This window comes from Lagopus muta, chromosome 6, assembly GCF_023343835.1.
Source record: "Lagopus muta isolate bLagMut1 chromosome 6, bLagMut1 primary, whole genome shotgun sequence".
NCBI lineage: Eukaryota > Metazoa > Chordata > Aves > Galliformes > Phasianidae > Lagopus > Lagopus muta.
The window spans coordinates 6,123,332-6,144,815 of NC_064438.1; the positions used below are offsets into that span (position 1 = coordinate 6,123,332).

General features: G+C 45.7%; 2 protein-coding genes across 6 annotated transcripts in view; one reads left to right on the plus strand and one right to left on the minus strand.

Moving 5' to 3' along the window:
- Positions 1 to 561: 561 nt before the first annotated feature.
- On the minus strand, positions 562 to 1,452 carry INAFM2 (InaF motif containing 2). Its single transcript, XM_048947717.1, has one exon. The coding sequence runs from the start codon at positions 1,267 to 1,269 to the stop codon at positions 865 to 867; it is 405 nt and encodes a 134-aa protein (XP_048803674.1). The 5' UTR covers positions 1,270 to 1,452; the 3' UTR covers positions 562 to 864.
- Positions 1,453 to 1,505: 53 nt separating this feature from the next.
- The window catches only part of PLCB2 (phospholipase C beta 2), a 47,718-nt gene continuing 27,739 nt past the window's right edge, over positions 1,506 to 21,484 (plus strand). For 2 of the 5 annotated variants that reach the window (XM_048947697.1, XM_048947700.1), the window contains exons 1-4: positions 1,506 to 2,036; positions 9,392 to 10,176; positions 13,232 to 13,309; positions 15,535 to 15,603. In XM_048947697.1, coding sequence (XP_048803654.1) covers positions 10,093 to 10,176; positions 13,232 to 13,309; positions 15,535 to 15,603 — 231 coding nt within the window. In that variant the 5' untranslated portion in view covers positions 1,506 to 2,036; positions 9,392 to 10,092. Of the gene's footprint in view, positions 2,037 to 2,076; positions 2,218 to 9,391; positions 10,177 to 13,231; positions 13,310 to 15,534; positions 15,604 to 21,484 lie in introns of those variants that run through there. The other 3 variants (XM_048947699.1, XM_048947701.1, XM_048947702.1) reach the window with 3 other exon arrangements.

Genomic DNA, 21,484 nt, shown 5'->3' on the forward strand with positions numbered 1-21,484 from the left:
CAGGCATGACACAGGCACACAGCTTCCCAGTGGGCAGCCCAAAGATCTGAGTGACAGCTACCACCTTACAGCCATGCCACCTGCCCAGACCTCAGCTCAGCACCGACAGCAGGAGATGAGGCGCACACAGTCTCATTTACAGGGACCAACAACAAATGAATGAAAATCACAATACATCATAGAACGGCCTGAATTGTAAAGGACCACAATGCTCATCTAGTTTCAACTCCCCTGCTGTGTGCAGGGTCACCAACCACCAGACCAGGCTGCCCAGAGCCACATCCAGCCCAGCCTTGAGTGCCCGCAGGGATGGGGCATCCACAGCCTCCTTGGGCAACCTGTTCGAGCACCTCACCACCCTCTGTGTGAAAAACTTCCTCCTAACATCTAACCTAAACCTCCCCTGCCTCAGTTTAAAACCATTCCCCCTTGTCCTGTCACTATCCACCCTCATAAACAGCCTTTCACAGAGCAAAGAAATCAGTTCCGTACTCAGAACTCTTCCAGCCCCCCATCCCATCCCATCGCAAAGAGAACGTACTGTATGACAGAGGCTTTTATACTGGGAAAATATTTTAATATAGTAAACAAGTCAAATTACCTCTCACATGGTTTAAATAAGTTTACGCTCATGGCTAAACAAAATTCGGGACTTAAACAACGGGTTGCAGCCTACGGATCGGCATAGCTCCCAGGCAGTCCCGCACACCGAGCTCCTCGGATGGGCACAGTCCGGCCGCGGTTCGGGGGCGAAGCCGGAGAAGAACGAAGCCACGGAAGCCCACAGCGACGAGAGTCCACAGCGCCGTCAAAACAGCCCGTCCCTCCGCTCAGCGTCCGGCGCTGTCCCCCGGGCCTCCACCCTCACGGCGCACTGCGGCCCTCCCCGGCCCCGCGCGGCGCTGGAAGCTCCGTGCCGCCCGTCCCGGTCGGGCCCCCCCTGGGCGGCGGCGGCGCCGTGGGGCCGTGGGGCGGCGGGGCGGCGGAGCGCGGCGGTGGAGCGCTGCGGGGCTGCGAGGAGGAGTTGGCGGAGGGGCCGAGAAGCGACGGAGGAGAAGCCGAGGAGCCGCCGCCTCCGCGCACCGGCTGCCAGATGAGGCTGTAATAGACGGCGAGGACGATGGCGGCCAGCGAGACGGAGAGCACGTAGGCCAGCACGGTGGCCAGGCGCACCCACTTCTTGTTGGTCTTGGCCGCCATGCGAGCCTTCTTGTCCCCGGTGTAAGTGGCGGGCTTGCCCCGCTCCGCCCCGGCCTCCTTCTCCTTCATGGGGGCCCGGCCCTTGGCCCGCTGCTCCACCGACCCCTCCGTGGTGGCGGGGGCTGCGCGCCGCCGCTCCCCTCAGGACATGCCGGTGCTGCCGCCTCCAGCCGCTACCCGCGCCGCTCCGCCGCGGGGCGGCCTCTGAGCGCCGGCACCGCCCGGGCGCGGTGCGGGGAGGAGGGGGCTGCGCCTGCGCGCTCGGCCGCGTGTCCGTGAGGAAGGGGCGCGCGCCCCTGCCCAAGATGGCGGCTGCGCGCCGTCCTGAGCGCCGTGGGGCTCTGAGGCGGCTTTTGAGGCAGAGTCTCGGCAGAGTCTCGGCAGAGTCTCGGCAGAGTCTCGGCAGAGTCTCGGCAGACCTTGTTGCTCTCTACTGCTGTGTGACAGGAGACTGTGGCGAGACCTCTATGGGGTCGGCCTCTTCTCCTGAGTATAGTGATAGGGAGAGAGGCAGTGGCCTCAAGTTGCACCAGAGGAGGTTCAGGTTGGATATTAGGAATGATTTCTTCCAAGAAAAAGCAGTCTTTTTGCTCCGGGGGTAGTGGAGTAACCATCCCTGGAGGTGTTCAAGGGCTCTCTTTTTCTTCTTTACAGTGTGAGATACTTACTTTGGGGAAGGCTGTAATCGAGCCTTTCATCATCACTGTGTTTACCTCCCATGAATCTTAACGCAGTCAGATACATTGTACGTGAAAACCTTGTTAACAAGGAGATGCAGTTCCAAAAGAGGCCAATGGCAGAAGAAATGGCTGTTAAACAGAAGGACCTCTGAGGAAGTGAGTGATTGCGTTTTCATTCTACTGTAGCATTTCATTTTTCCCTTTTATAGCAAGGTGGATTGGGAGAGAAGGGGAAGACCTCCATGCTTTATAATGTGGTACTTGCAGCTTAGAGGAATGCTACTGGATGAAGGAAGAAGGTGGACTAATTTGAACACAATTACCATTTTTGGCACTGGTAAGAGTAGCAGTGATTTCTCTGCCTGTTCAGGGCTTGTGGACCTTTGTAAAAACATAGTAGTGTGAAAGAATTGCATCTGGTAGCCTGATAAGGTATGCAGGAATCACACTTCAACATGCTCCTCTTTCTGTTCCTGATAAAAGGCATTCTAGAAGCTATGAAGCAAAATGCTTTTTTTTTTTTTTTAACATATAGCAGGAGGTAACACTTCTTACAGCTAACACTTTTTATTGTTTTACAATAAAATGCATACATTTATTGCAATGTTTAACATTAAACCTTTATTAAACTGCAGCTAACGGTATGCTCCACCTCCCTGAAGTGTTTAATTTTCATGAAATGGAACTGTAATCCAGAGTATCTAGGAAACATTCTTTATGTGGGTATCATAACTCTTCTACAGGCCCCTTGTGTTTCTTGTACTGATTAATTACACCTGGATGTATTCCTCTGGTTGAAAACAAATTTCATACACCTGAATAACATGAGCTGATGGCATCCTGCTGACACCACTTTCCTGAGCCATGAAAATCCATTTTGTTGTGTTCTGTAGATTCTATAAATATATATGTATATGTCTGGCTATGTATGATTGAACATGCCTTATGTTGCATCTTAGATTTTCAGCTTGTACTTAATTTAACCTCTAAACTGCTTGTCTGTGCTCTCATTCTGGCTGGCAGTTTCTGCTATGGAGTGCTGCAGACAGTTCCTTTACAGTGCAGAGCTGTTCTGTGTTCGTTCACAGCTCTTTCGCAATTGATCTGCATAGAAATCAGTTCATTCCAAATCCTTTGGCTGGCTTTGATCTCCTCTGGTGTTGCCACTAATGCAATTTATCATTGCCTCTGATGAAAGGCTGATGAATTAACTCCCACAAATCTTTCCCTTTATTCTTTCTTAATTTCAGTCCTGGAGTTTTTGGAGGAAGGATTGAGATTTACAGGCTCTGGCAGTTTTTGCTTGATACTTGTTTAGTCCATATTATCATTTTGCATTTTAAGTCTCTCCTCGGAGGCACTGTGTGGTTGCTTTATTGTTTAACTTTAAATCTCTTGTCATGGCTAGAAGTTGAAAGACAAAAAATAGAGTTGGTGTTGCTAGGTAAAAGTAAAGTATGTTGATTTTGATAAAGTATATTTAAGAGAGAGCAGACTGATATAGAAAACAAAGGTACAGAAGGTAACAATGAGATGGTAAGCATCAAAAATGAGTAGTTACAGCTGCATGCTTTAATCCTGTGTCCCCAAGCTCAGATCCCCCTCTCCTGAAAGGAAAACAAATCCTTCCAAATCTGTCCAGATTACTGTGGCTCTTTCACTGGTGTTACTTTTCTTTTTTTCCCTCTGCTCACCACAACTCAGCTTTTCAATCTAATAGCTTTCCTTTTCCATCAGTGGAGATTTTGGCAGACAGAATTTGCCAAGGATGCGCAGTGCAGCTGTAGAAGCAGCCTCAGCAAAAGCATTGTGTGCTGTGGTTGGGACCCATAACCACTTGGTATCGCTTTAATGTGTTCAGTTCCAGAGCAGCTAAAGCTGCTTTGGCTAGCAGATATGGCAATAGATCATTCAGCATGTGTTTCTCTTCCTTGCTTTCCAAACGCTTTTGCTCCTTCCGCTCTGTGATTACAGGTATGTAATTGTCCTAAAGTTGAACTGTATAGTTCTTTAGATTTTACCTTGAAACTAATATCTTCACCTCCCCATTGCATTTGTTCTTTGCTTATTTAGGCTATGGTGTACCTCTTGACTGCGCTGAAGGCTTTGCCTTCCTAAAAGGCAGCAATTCCCCATCACATTAAAGGAATTCACTGCCAAGCTCCCTTTGCCTTTGCTCTGATTAAGATGAGAGGCAACACATGTTGGTGAAGTACCAAGTCTTGTTGGGTTTTACTGTAGTTAAGCTTTTCTTTTGACTGTGAACAAATGGGTGTGAACTTCTCTCCAGGTCCTCTTATTCAAGTGCAAGCAACTGCTAGGTGTGTGCCTTCTGTTCCTAAACTTAGCTCCTTGCTAATTAACTGCTTTAAAGGCAAATGGGAGCCAGGAAGCCAGGGCTGAAATAATGATATTTTCTTTGTCCCTTGGATTTCAGCAAAAATATCAAGCTGTGCCTAGAATGGTCTCCTGTGATGCAGAAATAGAGCTCTGGGGGCAGAGCACAGAGATTCTTGTTAAGTCAGTTACAATGCTTGTAAATCAGTTCCCTCTGAGATTTTTGTCTCAAGAGCACAAAAGGGATTGGAGTTAAGGGTACGTGGTGCACCCTGACACAGCAGCAGAGAGCTGTGTAGCCCTCGAGCATCTAGCCTTTCTCCCTTGATGGTGCAGACACTATACTCTGCAGGGTCTGACTGACTATAAACTTCTCTGATTTCTCACTTTGCTTGTCTGAGGGTCCTCCAGGAAATTCAGTTACTTCTGAGCTTGCTGCTTACCACCTTCTGCCTGTGTTCAGTTGAAAACCCAGGTGGCAGGACAGGTTGTTGAAGAGTAGATGTTCCACCCACCTGACTGCGCAGCATTACTTGAATTCAGCTGCTACCTGTTGCAGTGGGAGGCTTGTTTGCTCTATGAAGGCCCCTGAAGGTTGTAGCTAAATGAACTTATAGTATTGATTTGTCCTTGTTCAGAGTCAGTGAATAGTATCTACTGCTTCAAACAGAGAAGACTTAATTAAGGGAAGATTATTGGCCTAAGACATCACCTCTGTACAGACCTTGCTTCTGAGAGTAATGGAACACTAGTATGGATGCCTGGGAGGTTGGTGAGCCTCCAGTGCTAACGGAGGCCTCCCAAAGCTCTCTGAACTAATGTCTGTCAGTGCTGATAAATCACAGCTGATCCTGCCTTGGGATGAAGGGCAGGCAGGACGGCTTCCCACAGTCCCATTGTTCCTCTGCTCTTGGTTTAACAGCTCTTCTGCCTTCTTGTGCTCAGTCATTAGGAGGCACTTGGATGTGACACCCTGTAAACAGTCAGCTTGCTCTATGAGGTGTGCATCTGAGTTGCTGCATTTATGCCAGGTTGTTTAAAGCTAAAAATCATAATTTGCTACCACGACACTATATAATCCCTTTTTTGAACTCTGACTCTGTTTTTGGGGGGTGGTGTTTGGTTGTTTTTTTTTTTTTTGTTTTTTTTTTCAGTCTATGCCTCCAGCACATGACTTTTGCAGGTAGGCTATAGACTTCTTATTGGTTGTAAGGATGTAGTTTATTTATGGAGTCCTTGGTGACATCTGTGAGCTGAGGAGGGGAGAGATGGACGAGGTCTCCTAAAGTTTAAAGGGCAGAACAGATGTGTTTAAATCCATCTCTTTCTTGGCAGAAATTCTTGGGCAAATACTTTGCTAGGCTAGCCTTCTGTCACACTGAATGCCCTTGACAAAACAGTCTTTGAGGCTCTGCTGTCCACTCTTAAACAAAATAAGCCTTATTTTACGCTGTTGTTCCCATCTCCCATTTGTAACCTGTAGGGATCCAAGTTCCCCTCTAGCATCTTTCTGTCACACTTCAGGGTCTATTCTGTCTTATGTGGGAAGGTGCTGTCTCTCTGATTAGTCCACTAACGGGTGGGGAAAGCTGGGAATGTTCTTTAATTCCTTCACCTTCTGATGTAGCTGTAGTAAGTGAAGTTTGCACAACCCACTGTCATGCACTAACTTGGAAAGTGATCTGCAGAGGTTATAGGATGTGAGTAGGTAAGAATTTGAGATGGGACAGTGAGATCTGGTTTTGCTCAGGATAGAGGCCCTGGGCAGAAAGCTCCTGGTAGCTCAGGACAGTGATGCATCAGTGGCTCCATCCTTGTGTCATCAAAAAATTTAAAAAAATAAAAAATAAAAACTCTGTAGGTGTGAAGCTATGCTGTCTGTGTAGAAATCTACAGCCACAAATCAGTGCTTCCTTTTGCAAGGAGGGAAGGCGTGTGTGTGTGTGTGTACACCCAACGTAAATGCAACATCTGAACACAATTCTTAGGGCTGTATTTTGAAAATAACCACCACTTCTCAAGCAATAGAACAGTGCTTACCAGCCATGTAAACTCACCATTCTTCTTTTCCTCTGATTTTCGTGGTTTGTCTGAAGAAGTTGAGCTTTTCCACTTTTGTGTGGAGAATTGTTGTAGTATCATAGAACAGTTTGGGTTGGAAGGAACCTTGAAGATCATCTAGTTCCAATTCCCTGGTGTGAGCAGGATAGCCAACCACTGTATCAAGCACATATCCAACCTCTGTGGATTGGGCAGCCATAACTTCTCTGGGCAACTAGTTTCAGTGTCTCACTACTCTCTGAGTGAAAAATGTCACTGTAACATCTACAGACTGAACAAGCTCAGCTCCCTCAGCTTTTCTTCACAGGACAGGTGCTCCAGCATCTGAGCTTCTTCATGGCCTCCTCTGAATCCTCTCCAAAAGCTCCTTGTCTTCCCTGTGTTGAGAGCCTCAGACCTGGACACGTTACTTCAGATGGAGCCTCATGAGGGCAGAATAGTTGGGGACAATCACCTCCCTCCCCCTGCTGATCACTCCTGTGTTGGTGCAGTTGGCCTTCTGGGCTGCAGACACACTCTGATGGCTCATGTCAAGCTTTTTGTCCACCAGGACCCCCAGGTCCTTCTCTGTAGGGCTACTCTCAAGTACTTCTCCCAGTCTGTACACATATCTGTGTATCTTAAACCCAAGTATAGCACATTTCACTTGTTCTTGTTGAACCTCACTAGGTTCACATGAGCCCACCTCTCAATCTTGTCTGGGTCCCTTTGGATGGGTACCCTTCTTTCTGTTATATCTACTGCACCACTCAACTTGGTGTCATCAGAAGACTTGCTGAGGGTATACTCAATACCACTGTCTGTGTTGCTGACTGGCTGTGGTCCTAAGGGTGTCCTTAATGCTTTTAGGATTCTTGGGGCTTAGAATACAAAGTGGAAAAGGGGGTAATAAGAGGAATTCAGTTTTGCTTAGCTGTGAGTTCAGTACTGATGTTTGAAGGCAAGACTGACGGCTCTGTGTGCAATATCATAGCTTCTTCACTAGAGGACAGCATTACACATTGCAATGTGTAAGTGTAATGGAACAGTGCTGGAAAAGATTTCTTACATGTTTCAGGAGTGGGTGAGCTGGAAATAGGTTGGGATTGAGGAGTCATGTGCTAGAACGCAGGAGCCATCCAGTCAAGGTGGTTCCTATATAGCATGACTTAAAATCACCATCTATGAATCTTACCGTGTTAAATCAGCAGAGGGTGGTGCAGGCTATCTTGTCTCTGTGTGCTTTGTGGGATTTAGAGGCAGCTGAATAGGTAGGACAAAGGAGATAAGGGGGACTCAAGGGGAGGTTATTCCTCTCCCTGGGAGGGGGAATATGTTCAATGTCAAAACTCTTGTAATTGGTGGGATGTACAGTGGATGAAGGTAAAGGATGAAAGCCAAGGAGGTTCAGTGGATGTGGAATGGCTACAGACCAGCTAAATGGGTCTTGCAGGAGAAAAATAGTGAAGGGCGGTCAAAGTAGACATTGCTCGAAGTGCTGTTGCTTCTGCCTGCTTTGATATTGGAGCTTTCGGCAGAGGGCAGGACTGTTTTATTCTATCACTGTTCCATCAGCTGTCTCTTCATGAGAGACACAGAAGCTCTGACACAGAGCAAGGAGTGTGAAATGAGAGATAAGGAGGTTATGTGAAGCTATGCAAAAGGAAGCAAGCTGCAGCCAAAGTGGCCATCTTTATGCAGCCAGAGGTCTTGGAAGTTATCACTGCAGTGCCAAGCAGCCTCTGAGGACAGCTGCTGGCGTGGTTGTTTCTCTGTGTTTTTTGTATTCATTATTTTATTCTTCAGTGAAAGCTGACAGTGTTGGGAAGATAGAGCCGTTAATTACACAGGTCTGAGAGAACTCAGGAAGGAAGCAGAGATCCCCACGAAGCAGACGTTGCTTGTGAAGCAACAATGACGTTTGTGGTAAATACAGGATGGCCACTGGAATCAGGAGCTGTGACAGAAGGGATCAACTGAGAGTAGCTATAGTTTCCTCTCCTCACTGCAGCTTACTGTGACCTTCCTCTATACATACCTAGGCCTCATGGTCTGTTCCTAAGTTGCTTGCAAGAACAGAGAACAAAACCACTCAGCAGTGTGTGGGTTGTTTCTCTGACATTTATGCCAAGTCACATGCTGTTGATGGTGTGCCTGAGCTCCTCCATCTCAGCCTTTGGGACCTGGGCAGCCACTGTCATCTGCTTGGCTTGGGAGTAACGGAGTCCAAGCAGGCAGCTCCTGATTGTGCTGGTGTACCCCACTGTATTCCCAGCACGTGCAACTTGGATACACGTGCACAGAAGTTTAGGTTATGAGACTGGAGGTGATACATGCCCCTGTCCCAGTCTCAGCCATGACACTGAGCAACCAGTCTTGTAAAGTATGCTGGTAAATGCAGAAAACTCAATAGTAGCTGGCAGTGCAAAAGCTCTCCTATTTGCTTTTTCTCAAAATAAACTCTTGAAAGAAAAGATATTCTGTTCCTGCAACATGATTCTGTCAGGCAGTTGCTGCCATCTTTTATTTTTTTTACAGCAAAAGTACTTCATACAGGTCCATTTAGTTTCCCTGCAGTTAACCTCTCCTCCCTCTTGCCACTGACAATTGAGAATGCTTAGGATTCCTTCAGACAGCCTGGGAAAGGACAGCTGATCTGCCTTCCGCTGGCCTTACAGATGTAGGTAAGGTGGAGGTGAGAGGGAAACCTCACCATGCAGCTGGCTTCCTTTTTGCACGAGTTCTTCAGCTCAGAGAATATTTTTTACAGCCTCTTGGCCTTTACTTACAATAGCAAGTGCCATACCTGGACTTTCATAGAAGGATTAAATCTTACCATGAGGATGGAAATCCTATAGTAGCAAGTGCAGCACAATTGTCTCTGCTTCTAATTAGTTGTGGGGCTGTACCTTCTTGACTTAAATTAAGTTTGCCCACTGTCTCTCCTGGTTACCTCTTCCAGCAGAAGATCCTTTTCGCCTTTTCTGTCCACGTGTTGTTCCTTTGCTCCATGTGCAGGAGCAGGATCCTGCTTTGCGCTGTTTGTTATTAACCATCTGTTCTACTGTCCATCTCGTCCCTACAGCTTCACTGGTATAATCCTCATTTGCATCTCCCCTGTTCTGTGTTCCTAGGGAACCTGCAGTAGATCCAGCGTGATTTTGCAGATCCTGGGTTATCTCATGGATGTTTCATTTCATCTGTCTGAAATTTCCACCTGCCCTGCTGCTCTGTCTCACTTGGAGGTCAGCATTCAGAAGAAACCCATGAGACAAAGCAAAAAAGTTCAGCTGGACCCCACAAACTGAGTCGTCTGTGTGATATTTGGCCCAGCTGCATGAAGGGGGCAGTCTGCTTGTAGCCAAACCCCACACTGCTCTGTAACCACATCTGCTGAAATAGCTTTTAGTGCTGGGTGGTAATGCCTGCACTTTGTCAAAGAAAACATTTAAGGAAGTTCCCTTGCGGAAGTGCTCTGAACAGCGCGCTTTGCAACGGGGCTCCGAGGAGCAGATCCCTCCTGGAGGGGACAGAGTGTGTGCATGTGTGCCCACACAGGCATCTCCACTCGTCACAAGCTTTCCCTCCAGGTGACCTTGTGCCTGTTTGGAGACCTGTTGATTTACAATGCAGATTCGTCTGTCCTCGCCTGCTTGTTGTTGCCTCTCCTGAATTTGCCTGGGACATTAGAGGCTGTTTGCTCTCTGATGCCAATAGTGGTGATGGCAGAGAGCCCTGCCATGTGAGAGGCAGAGATAGAGGAGAGGGGGTGAAGGAGGAGTAAACTGTGTGACTCCTATTGCTTCTGGTAGCTGAGGAGCACATCTACAGGACAATGTCAATGCTTACTCCTGTCCTGCAGCCCCCAGAGGTGAAGGAGTATCTGTCCAAAGGCGAGCGCTTCATCAAATGGGACGATGTGAGTATTGAGACTTCGCTTGGCTGAGTTGTATGCATGGTGACAGTGTTTTGGTCAGGTTTGCGGGGAGCCTGGGAGTGCGTGGGGAATGGGGCACTGATTGCTGCTTCTCTGTGCAAAACTAGTCTTTGGGAAGGCAGTCGATGCTGGGAGCCTCCCTGGGCTGAGAAGCACGCACTGCATTCAGATGTATCTTGGGGTGTATAGGGTAGGATTTATTTGCTGCATGGACTCTCTGTGCTTTGCAGATGGGAGGAAATCAGGCTCCAACTTGCTTCCTCTTACTGCCCTGCTTCTGGAGTTGATGGGTCTGTGAGCTACCAAACGCACAGCAGCCAAGCAGTGAGCATGCTGTGCAAAGCTGCCTTCCAGCTCCATGTTCTCTTGTGTCTTTAAAATATCTGGTTTGTGGGCTGAGTTTGCCTTTGAGGGGAAGAGAGTGTGGATCAGAAAAGTAGGGGTTAACTTGAGTATAATAGTTCCCTTCCTCACTTTCTGAGAAGGCAAGAAAGTATTTCCCCTAATATCCAGGCACAGTGATGGCAGCTGTCCATCTATCTTGTTTGGAGTTTGGTGTGCACTGTTGAGCATGCACATAGGAAGGGCTTGTCCAACTGCTCAGAGATATGAGAAGGCAATGCAGTGCACTGCTGACAGAATGGCTGAGTGCTAAGGAATATAGGTTGGAATACCACCGTGCAGTTATTCCACTAGTTCTGCAGGAAGATGATACCAAGCTTTGATAGAAAAAGCAACCTTCCATTTCCATTCTTCCCAGTAGGGCAATTGCCTGCAGAATGCACATGTGGCTTCCTTAAGGTTGGACAAGGGAGTTGGTTTCTGAGAATAACAGAGGCCAAAGTTGCCTAAACGAAAGCTGAGCACTTTCAGAAATTAAATAGTAGAATGGCCTGTGTTAAAAAGGACCAGTATGGTCATCTAGTCTGACCAAACTGCCATTGACTTTCTGTGCTCAGTCCGGGGAGAGGCCACTTTCCCAAAGCTTGAAGCTGTTAAGTACTTCCCTGAGAATTTCTGGGATATTCAAGTTTCCTTGATACCCAAAGTGAGTCAAGTTGGACTCCCAGCACCCACTAAGGATTTATGGTTGGAGTGAGTGCACTCAAGTCTTGTGTGCATTTTTGCTCAGAATTTACAAGACTGAATTTCCTGGAAAGGCTTCTTCTAACTATTTACTAAGTTTACAAACTTGATCTCCAACAATAACGAAAGCCTTCACAAGAGCTGGTCACATTGCACCATCTTATCTTGCTTTCCTGTAGTTACAGTAGGCTGCAAAAGAAAGTGGAAAAAGCTCCAGCCTGTCAGTTTGCTGATGGAGGGTGAGGATGAAAGCAGCTCTTCAGAGGTCGTGGAGCTTGCAGTTTTTTGTCTGACTCTTTGAAGGGACCTGGCCATGCTGTTGTTAACAGGCTTGGCCTCTTTCTGCAGTAGCAGAGGAAAAGGAATGGCAGTAGATCAGTTTGGCTTTCTACAGCACTGTAGCTTGGGCCTGCACTGGAACTTTCTCTGTTCCCAACAATTTCTTGAGTAAAGCAAAAACCCCTTGGATTCGTAATGTCTTCTCCAAAGGAGAGCGTAGTGGGGTCCAGGCTAGGCTGCATTGTTCTGACCTGTCTTACTGGGCTAGCTCCCAACGTTTTGGGCTATGAAGCAACTCTGTGGTGCTTTGATTAGCATCTGGCAAGCTGAGGCTGCCAACTGAACTAGGGAGATTAACTCTTACTATATGATGCTTACAAGTACCAGCTTGGGAACCTTTTCAAAACCTCAGGTTGTCCAGGATGGAATAGTTGACTTCTTAAATGGAGCAGATGTGAATGGATTTGGCTGTGTGCTGATGCTTAACCCTCTAAGTACAGGAAAGGATTTTCTGTGAGATTATGGAATTTCATGCCAGGCCACATTACAGAACAGCACTCACTTTCTGTCCTAGAATTGAACTCCACAGCATGAGCAGCAACCACTTCAGCTGCCAGACCATCTTCTAAGGAGCCAACCCACAGCAGAGTATAGCTGTGCCCCACAGCTATCCTTGTTCCTGATCAGGAGAGCAGCTGTCCTTATTATGGCCTCACCTCACCTTCAAGAAAGCTGCTTCACAAGAGATGAGATTTATCTAGAGACAAGGCAGAATATTCAACAGTAGTATTACAGTGTCTGTTTTACTCTTTGTGGCATGGAAGAACCCAAGACAAAATGACAAATACACTTTCCAGATTCCATTACTGCTTTCATTTCAGTAGCTGAGTATTTCAACTTCCTGAAGTCAATTTGAAGCCTTCTTAGAAATGGCTGATAGGCCTTGTGATTCTATCATCTGTGTCTCCCGAGGTCAAGCGCAGTCAGTTCAGCCGGCTAGGCTGAATGAGCTAGGGCCCAAGCAGGGTCACCAAGTATTCTCTATCGTTTCCAGAGAGTTCATGATAATTCATCTCTTAGCTTGCATGCAAGATGGGAATGGATGTTGTGCTGGGAATGTCTGTGAAGTTGTCTTTTTTTTTTTTTTTTTAATAGTTCACTTAGAGTTAATGCATGGAATTTAAGAAATCCCTCCTAAAGTAGATTCATCTGTTATATTGAACTCTTCTTGACTAAATCCTGCAGACTGCAAAGAGAGTCACGATGGCTAGCACATCTAGGTGGTGTCTCTTCTTGGCCACGCTCCTTCTAGAGCTCAGAACGAAGCAAGCGCCTTGAAGGCAAGGCAGTTCAAGTGGAACAGTCACATCTACAAGGACTTTCTCCCTTATTGACTGTATAGAAATGTTCAGAAGAGTTGCTTTAGCTAAATGCATAGGGTTAGGTGAGACCTAGGCTTCAGCAGGGATTAGCCTTTGTCGCTTCACACTGTTTCTCTGGAGATATACTGAAATTTCTGGTTCATTTCCATAAATCAGATGGTGATTCACCTTGCTGGGTCTGTGTTTCAATGAAGAACCTTTTATGACTGGAGTAGTCTATCATGGGATATGAGGTGCTAAACCGTGTTTGCTTGTGTTTGTGGTTTGTTTGTTTTTTTTTAATGTATTAGGAAACAGCAAGTGCTTCTCCTGTGATTCTTCGGGTGGATCCAAAGGGCTTTTATTTATACTGGACGTATCAGAACAAGGTAAGTGTTAAGATTGCACAGGTCGGTCACCAAACAGTCGGTTCAGGTTTCTGCAAAATTAAGACACAGGATGACACAGAAAGGAATTGATATGCCTGTTATGCAGCTTGCTAAAGGATTCTCCAAACCAGTGCAGTGGTGCAGTTAGAATAAAAATAGCTTTAAATGTACAGTTAAATGTATGCATCATCAGCTAAAATATGCCTCCTGTGTTGTCTGTAGTGTGATTAACTGACCTGCTAGGGATTATTTTTTTTCTTTTAAAGAATGAAGGTAGTGATATAGAGGCTGCGTCAGGTCTGTAGAGTGATTTGTGCTCCTCCAGAAACAAGATGGTTTGCACCGTGGTTATGGAGGTAAAGCACAAGGGTGAGAGCTGCCAGAGGGGAGTGAGATGCCACAAACTTAGGAAGGAGAACTGAGTTCCTTGCTGCTGGGGAGCAACAAGGGGTGGAGGGATCTGGCTTGCCAGGAGGTGGAAGGCTGGGTTTACTTCTGCTTTCCAGAGCAGAGCTGTGGTTCAGTTCTACTTCCTCTTTGTGACCTACATGCTGAAAAAGCGTGGTAGATAAAGAGACAGAGCCAGTACTCCTCCTCAGCAGCCTGGCCAAGCAACATGATATGATTTGGTGAGCTCTGAATTCTCAGAAGATTGGCAGCTTGAGCTAAGCACTAATGGCAGCTTGAGCAAGGCACTGGCATGCAGCCGCAGCATCTGAGAGTAGCGTTGCAACGCTGCAGACTGTGACATCCCTGTCGAAGGCGTACTGCTCTTTTCCCTCTCTGTCACTCATTCTCCCTTTCAAGGATTGCCCAGTCCTGGTGGTAGAAGTTAAGCTGTAAGGGTTCAGCCAGACAGCAGGAAGAAGTGATATCACTGAATGATGCACCAAACAATGGGGCGAGGAGCTGTTGTAACTCATCAAAAATGCGTATTTCACGGGGCTAGTGGTGGGAGGGATTACTTGGTTATTTGGGAAAGGGGCTACAATAAGGAAGTCAGGACGTAGCTTGAGGAAGGCCAGACAGAGGTATCTCATTTTCCTGGAAAATGCCGCTGCTGATCACCTAAAATAAACAGATTTGAGAGCTGCAGTAGAGCAACGGCCCACTTTGCATCCTTGGGCAAGCATTTGTCTGGCCCTTTCCCCCTCTTGTCCATAAGGTAGGTGGAGATTCAGAAAGGAGAGAGATTAGGAATAACATTTTCATTCTGCTTGACAATGAAGTGGGGATACAGCCAGAAGACATGGTATCCACATTGTTCTTTATTGTGATCTTGGAAAACATCTGCTACAATGAGTATAATTTGTTCTCCAGACCTGTGGTGAGCAGGCAAATTAGTAACAGAGGAAGGAAATTCAGGTTGGATATTAAAAGAACAAACAAAACAGGCACAACAACTAGCCAGCAGTAGGGACAGTGAGGACATAGAGTGGGCTGCCTAGGGAACCTCATGCAGTGTCCTCCATGGGAATTGCTTCCGAAGGTCTTCTGGTACAGGAGTGAGAAAATGTAATAGTAGTGTAGGACAGACAACACATGTGTCAGATCTTTGCATGTGCTTTTTTTGCACTACCCTTCTCCATAAATTGAAGTAAATGGTACAAAGTAGGATGAATACACAGCTGACACCAGCTCCGTGCTTCTCCTCCACAAAGCTTGCTGAGAACTTCATGTGTAGATTCTTCATTTTCAAGATCATGCTCTCTGCTTCATTGGGTTTTATTTATCCAGCCCTAGTTCAGCATCCTCGTCCTGCCCGTTTGTAGCCTGAGGTGAAGGTGCAGGTGCAGTGGTGTTCCTGTTCCCTGCGTGGGCAAACATACTATCTTACTTTTTCCCACTTCTGTTGTTTCTGCCTGGATGTCTGGACCAGCTCAAGTCTACTGTGGCTATTTAGAGCCAAATCTGAAGCTTGGAGTATGATCAAGATGGAAGAGAGCTGGGTAGGGAGGAGCCATGTTCATCTCAGTAAACTGCAGCAGGTTTCTGGCCTCAACTGAAAATGACGGTACTGCAGAAGCAGCATCACCTCTGCACTGACTAGCCTGCCATCTGGGCGTAGAGCAGCTCATTTTCCCCTGCCTGCCTTGTTTCTGGGGGATGAATTTTCCCCAGTGACGGGCACTGGTTCAGACCTGCTTTGCAGCTTCTAAGGTTCTGGGAAGCTTTCAACTTCCACCTTTCTTTTCTTCATCATCCTTGTCCTTATTCTATTGTAGGAGATGGAAATTCTGGATATAACCAGCATCCGAGACACCCGAGTAGGGCGATTTGCCAAAATCCCCAAGGTAAGCGTGTGCTTCTTTGTGCCAGTTTGTAGGGGGGTGGAAAAGCTGTCCATGCCTTTGACACAAGCTGAGGCAGTTTAGCTTGACCTTATGTTACAAGAAGGTGAGACAACCTTGTCTGTTCACATCAGAACTATGTAAGTATAGACAAGCTACTACTTCTGTCCCTGAACTCCCCAGCAGTTCTCCATGCACCTAACAGATTCTTACAGACTGATATATACAAGCTTGTTGAAAAGAAAGCTTGGGGAAAACAACAATTCAACTTCCAGGTGCATGCCAAAAGAGTGATTTTCTGCTGTGCACAACAGGGCTCTCTCCTGTGCCGTGCATCTGGCTAGTTTTAATCTGGACCTGCACTGGGGGGTCCTGCAGGGGACTTGTGATGATTCTGTGTTGAGTCATGAGAGCTGCTCTTGTACAAAGATGCACAAGTTGGGTCAAGGCATTCACAAACCTGGAGTTACAGAGTGAGTCCAATGCAGCATGTGGTGTTCTTTTCCTTTAAAGGGAAGAAAATGTAGTAATGGCAAAAGTTGCTGTTTTTTCAAATAGTTTTCAGTCACCCGTTTGCAGGGTGCGCATGACTATGCCTTTGTTTTTGGTTTCAGTTATAATCAAAGCTTCCTGCAGCACAGTTGCCCTTGTTAGGACTTTTTCTGGGCCTGATTTTTGTTTGTTTTGAACTTTTCTGTGTATGAAAAAGACAAGAAGAAAATGGAAGCTGGAATGTGAAAGGGAAACAAAAAAGTAAAGATTATGATTCCGTAGGGTAACGTAGATGATTCTCAGTCTAATGTGAAAGAAGAAGATTTTGCAGTCCATACTGAGAGACTTGAGCAGCCTCTTTGCGTAAGAAGTATGGGTGTTTTGCTAATACCTCTCTGAAATGTCTAATCAGAGCTCCCTAGGGCTGGTGCTTCTTGAAAGAATGTAAAGAGATGGCTGATAAAAGTACAGCAGAGCTGAAGAGCAGTACCCATTCTCTCACAATTCCAAAAAATCTTAATTCCTTCTGATAAACTTTCTTCTCAGAAAACCATTAGAGCTAAACACATCTGAGTTCAAAACACGCCTACAGTTTTGCCTGCAACTCATTTTTGTGGGAAAAAAAAGCTATCAGGACTTTTTGGTTTTGAGAGAGAGAATTGAATGTTTGGAGCTAATAGAGGAGAGTACTGCACTCAGAGCAGAGCTTGCTGTGGAAAAGACCTACCTAAAGGAGAGACCTGAGGTACTGTTTTCTAAGGCCATAAACTCTAGGAATAAACTGTTTACAAAACAAATTCAACTTTGTAGATCAGAAGTTAGCTGTGGAAGCACTGAGGCTATAAGTGGGTGTCTATTTGGCAGCAGCAGCCAAGCAAGAGAGTAACTTAGAGCTCAGTAAGTATTTAAGGAAGACTTTTTGTTGCAGACTACCAGGAAAAACGTGGCAGTCCAAATATCAGTATTGCCTCTAGAGAGAGGAATAAGAACTGGGAAATGTAGAAAAGAGCATGATCAATAAGGGCATGAAATGGCTGCTGTAGGGAGAAATTTGTGGGAGAGCAGACTGCCTGCAGACTGGCAAAAAAAAAAAGGAATTGTGGACGATTGTGGAATGCTACAAAATCAGGATCTGAATGGAGAAGGTGCGCGTGAAGCTGTTGCTCAGTGTTTCTTCCCATGAGAGCTATACATCAAGTGGAATTTTCCAAAGATTCATCACAAGCAAAAGGAGGTGCTGCTGTTTGACTTGTGTCATTGCACAGTGGGATGGCTTCCTGCGCAAGCCATGGAAATGTATGTGATTTTAAAGTTAGGTCAAGAAGGGAATGCCCTTTGAGGATCTTAAATACAAGATAAGACGGTGGCTTGCATGGTTGCTGAGCCATAAATTGCTGGAAGCTGCAGAAATGTGTCAGGGATGTATCACTGCAGTTGCCCTTTCTTTTTCAGGCATCTGGGTGGCTGTTTGGTCTGATCTGGTGGGGCTGTTGTGTCCTAGCTGTTTTAATAGGCCAGAGGTGGTGTTATACAGTGCTGGGAATTGGCTACAAAAAAGAAAAAAAAAAAAAGAAACGAAGCTCAAGAATTAAGTGATTTATTAAGTATTCTCAGCTGGCAGCTGGCACAAATGATGGCGATAACCTCTGCTGTGAAAATCCCAAGTGCATTTCAATCTCTGCATCCCAGATTCACTTAATATATCAGTCTCTATTTTATTTCAGAGGATTTTCTGGCCTTTCTGTGATGACATATATAGTAAAGTGCATTAGGCTGGCTCCATATCCACCTTGATGGAAGGACTTGTGTGGGCACTGAAATGGGTACTGAACTAAAACGATGGGAGAGATGTACCATCTGGGCCTGGCAGTTTCCAGTTCCCACATGGCTGTGCTGTTCTGAATGCTTCTGCAGAGAACATTGGAAGTCCTCAGCAGTGAGTTCATGTGGCTTTGCTGAGGGCAGGATTTGAGAGCACACAGAAATGCAGAAAGTGACAGTTTCTTGGCGCGAGTCACACTCCATACAGTGCATTCAAGTCTGGTGCATCATTACTGTCAGGTATCAGTATGAAAATCCAGTGGGACAAAGAGGTAGAGGGTGCAAGAATGGAGATATGTGCCATTCTCCTGTGTTGCCCTTGGAGCAAAGACTCTTCACTTGCTTTATTTCCTTTGAGAGTTTCACAAAGTGTTCTGCAGCTTTTTTTTCTTTTTGATGGGAGTTTCTTTTTTTGAGAGCCAGGGCAGGGTGAACTTTGGCACATGTTCAAGAGTAATAAAGATAAGAATTAGCAAGGGCTTCTAACATAAGTGAGACAAGATAAAAAGCTATTGAATGTAGTTCAGCAGCATGCCAAAGCAGATCAAGATGTTATTTACAATGCAATTTTCATCTTTTTATTTGAGTAACAAAGAACAATAACAGCTGCTCCATCTTGTTTTCTTCTGAGGCACTAAGAACCCAGAGCACTTGCACAAGCCAATTATTAGTACTACAGTATATGATGCTGCAGGCCAGGCTGCTGAGCTTTTGGCTTCAGCTTGGGTTTTGTTTGAGCATGTCAGCAGGCATGGGCTTTGAAATGAGTCTCATTTTTCACAAAACAAACTTGTGTTTTCTCACTGGTGTTCATTATTATGATACAATTTCATTCTTCATACATATTTTGTTGCTTTTGAACCTAGACATGCAGACTCTAAGGACCCAAAGTCTGGATCTCCCTCATCTGTTCCTGTTTGGTTCCAGCAGGCTGAGGGTTGTTTGATGCCATGTGAATCTGTGTGCTGCTGCATTCTCCATCTCCTTTAGATAAGGCAGAAGTGAGAGCTGAGGGTGCTTAGCTGCATCTCCTCTCACTTGTCCCTCCAGGATGTTTGGCACAGAGACGTGCCCAGAGACAGCCCCACAGATGTGGTGCTGCTGTCCTAAAGAATGCATAGGGAGTGGGTTTGCTTGTGTTGTCTTGCAGTATTGCACTCCAGCACTGCATCATGAAGATACAGAACTGTCATATATAGATATTGCATGCAGCTGGAGCAAATCCTGGCTGTCATCTGCTTATATCTGTTTCAAGTGGAGAAAAGGCTCTTTCAATCTCTTGCATTAAGTTTGGTTCTTTGTGTTTGCATGAGAATTTGCTTTTCTCAGGATTATGAATATGATTTATACAGATCAGGTTTTTAGGGAAATCAGGAGAGTGGAAAGTGAAATGAAAGTTGATTCTATATTTCAGCCATTCTTCTGCTGGGTTGCTTTTTGTGTGTGTGTTTTTTTCTAAGTGGATTTGCTAAGCATATTTCTCTTCCTGATTTGCATGGCTAATATGGTTGCCTATTTTCATGGACTGATGGCCTCCCTTTCTGTCCACCTGCAGTGTGGCACTGAGGAATGGCAGTGAAGCTGCAGCACAGGAGAGCAAGTTATTAAAAAGGCAAAATGTGGCATCAGGACAGCATCTGGTGCACACTCGCCATTGTTGTGCCAACATCACTGCCTTTATCCCAGGAGCGAGATAATCCCTTAGTACAGCAGGCAGCACAAAGTGAGTGAGTGTGTGACTTATTTCAGGTTAGGTGGGAAATGTGCTGGGAAAATATGACCCAACTTAGATCCCTGAGAAGATCATTCTTTCCTCTCCTTGCCCCTCTCCCTGCTGTAGTTTGCAAACAGAGGTGTTAGGGGGTGTCCTAACCTATGCTGACAACGTGCATCCCATTTAGATAGCTGTATAGGCTAAGGCTGTCCACTTCCTGTTGTGAGGCAGAGGTCGAGCCATTCTGAGAGCTGCATGTGCCCAGCTTTGTCTGCAGAGCACAGGTGGAAGCTCAGAGCCAGCTGGGGACACATCCTGAGCAGAAGCTGGGAAGCCAAGTGACACCAGATTGCAGAAAAGGAAGGGGCGGGAGGAGCCGCCTTGTAACAAATACAGGAAATGAGCTGAGCTCAAACCACAAGTTCTCTATTGTCTTAGCTTCATAGAATTTACATCACTAGAGGTAAGAAAACTGAACAAATGCCCCTGGGTTTGCAAGATGAAGTTAAATGTGAAACTAAAATCTAACACATTGCCACTTTTAGTTTAAGTTCCATCAAGTTGGACTCATTTATCCCTCCCAACTGGGATATTCTGTGATTCTCAGAGTGTGGTAGGATATGTGGGTGCTGTTGGCTTCTACAAAGAAGACTTGCTTACAGTACAGGAATGAGCCATTCTAGAAACTCTTCAGCTACTAGAAAGTAGTTCTGGATGGCTGACTGCCTTTCCCCTTCGATCCCTCCAGTTCCTATTGGATTGTACATATCTCAGTTACGACCAAGGAAAGGCTTTTATGAAGGGAGGGCTGGCGTTCAGGTGGTCTTGAATTATAATCTGTCTCATTCTTTTTTTTTTTTTTCCTATTTGCTACATATGTACCCACATTGCAGATGCTGCAGAAATTTGGAAAAACGCAGTGGAAAAAGCCTGCACAATTTCTCATAAAATATTCATGCAGTTTTCTATGCGAGACACAGCACATGAAGGTTCCTACAGTGAGCTGTTTCAGTTTCAGCTATCACAGTCCAAACGTAAATAGAAAATTCTGTGGCTGAAACAACTGCTTGTGTTTGAATCGAGCAATTCAAAGGAATTAAAATAGTCAGAGGGTTTCTTGTTGGCTTTGTCAGTCTAAGACCAACTTTCAGCAATAAAAATGTAGATGTTGTCCAGTTATAGCAGCTCGATGAGTTGCCCAACTGGAGCTGAGCTGCAGGGCTGATTTGGTGAGTGCTCTACATTTATAGCAAGCACATGAAGTTATTTAGCTTAAACCTCTCTTGCTGAGGTTAGAGTGGTATCTGTAATGTGCTAGGCTATTACTGATTTCAACTTGTTGAAATGGAGTAACTCAGCCTAACAGTAACTCAGTCTAACATACAGCTTCCAGCTCCTGGTGCGTTTCTGAGCCTGCCCTGCCATGCTAGCAATTGCTGGTGATTAATTTTGCCCTTAGTTTCTGAAGGAGCAGTGCTCTGCCAGTTTGCTACGATGGATGCTATGTTTCAAGTAATGAATTGCTGTGCTTTATGGTAGGCCCTGGGAATGTTTTCCTTCTGTTACAAATAGTAACCATCGGTGTAACTCAAGGATACCTTGGCTTAGTTATGCCTTATGTAGGATAGGAATGCATAAAATACTAAATAAGTTAAAGGGATTCTATAAATACTTTCATGTGGTGATGAAATCCCAGTATGACTAATCGGATGAGCTCTTCACTTATCAAATCTCTGGTGAGCCATCGCTTGGGACATTGCAATTGCTATGGAAAAAAAAGACAACAAATTTAGCAACTGACAACAAGAAGAAAATGTCAGTTGAAGACAGAGAGAGTGAGCTTCTGTCCCCAGCAAC

Bases quoted from the DNA above. Each gene is read 5' to 3' on its own strand.
- INAFM2 (XM_048947717.1), bottom strand. From the start codon at position 1,269: ATGAAGGAGAAGGAGGCCGGGGCGGAGCGGGGCAAGCCCGCCACTTAC.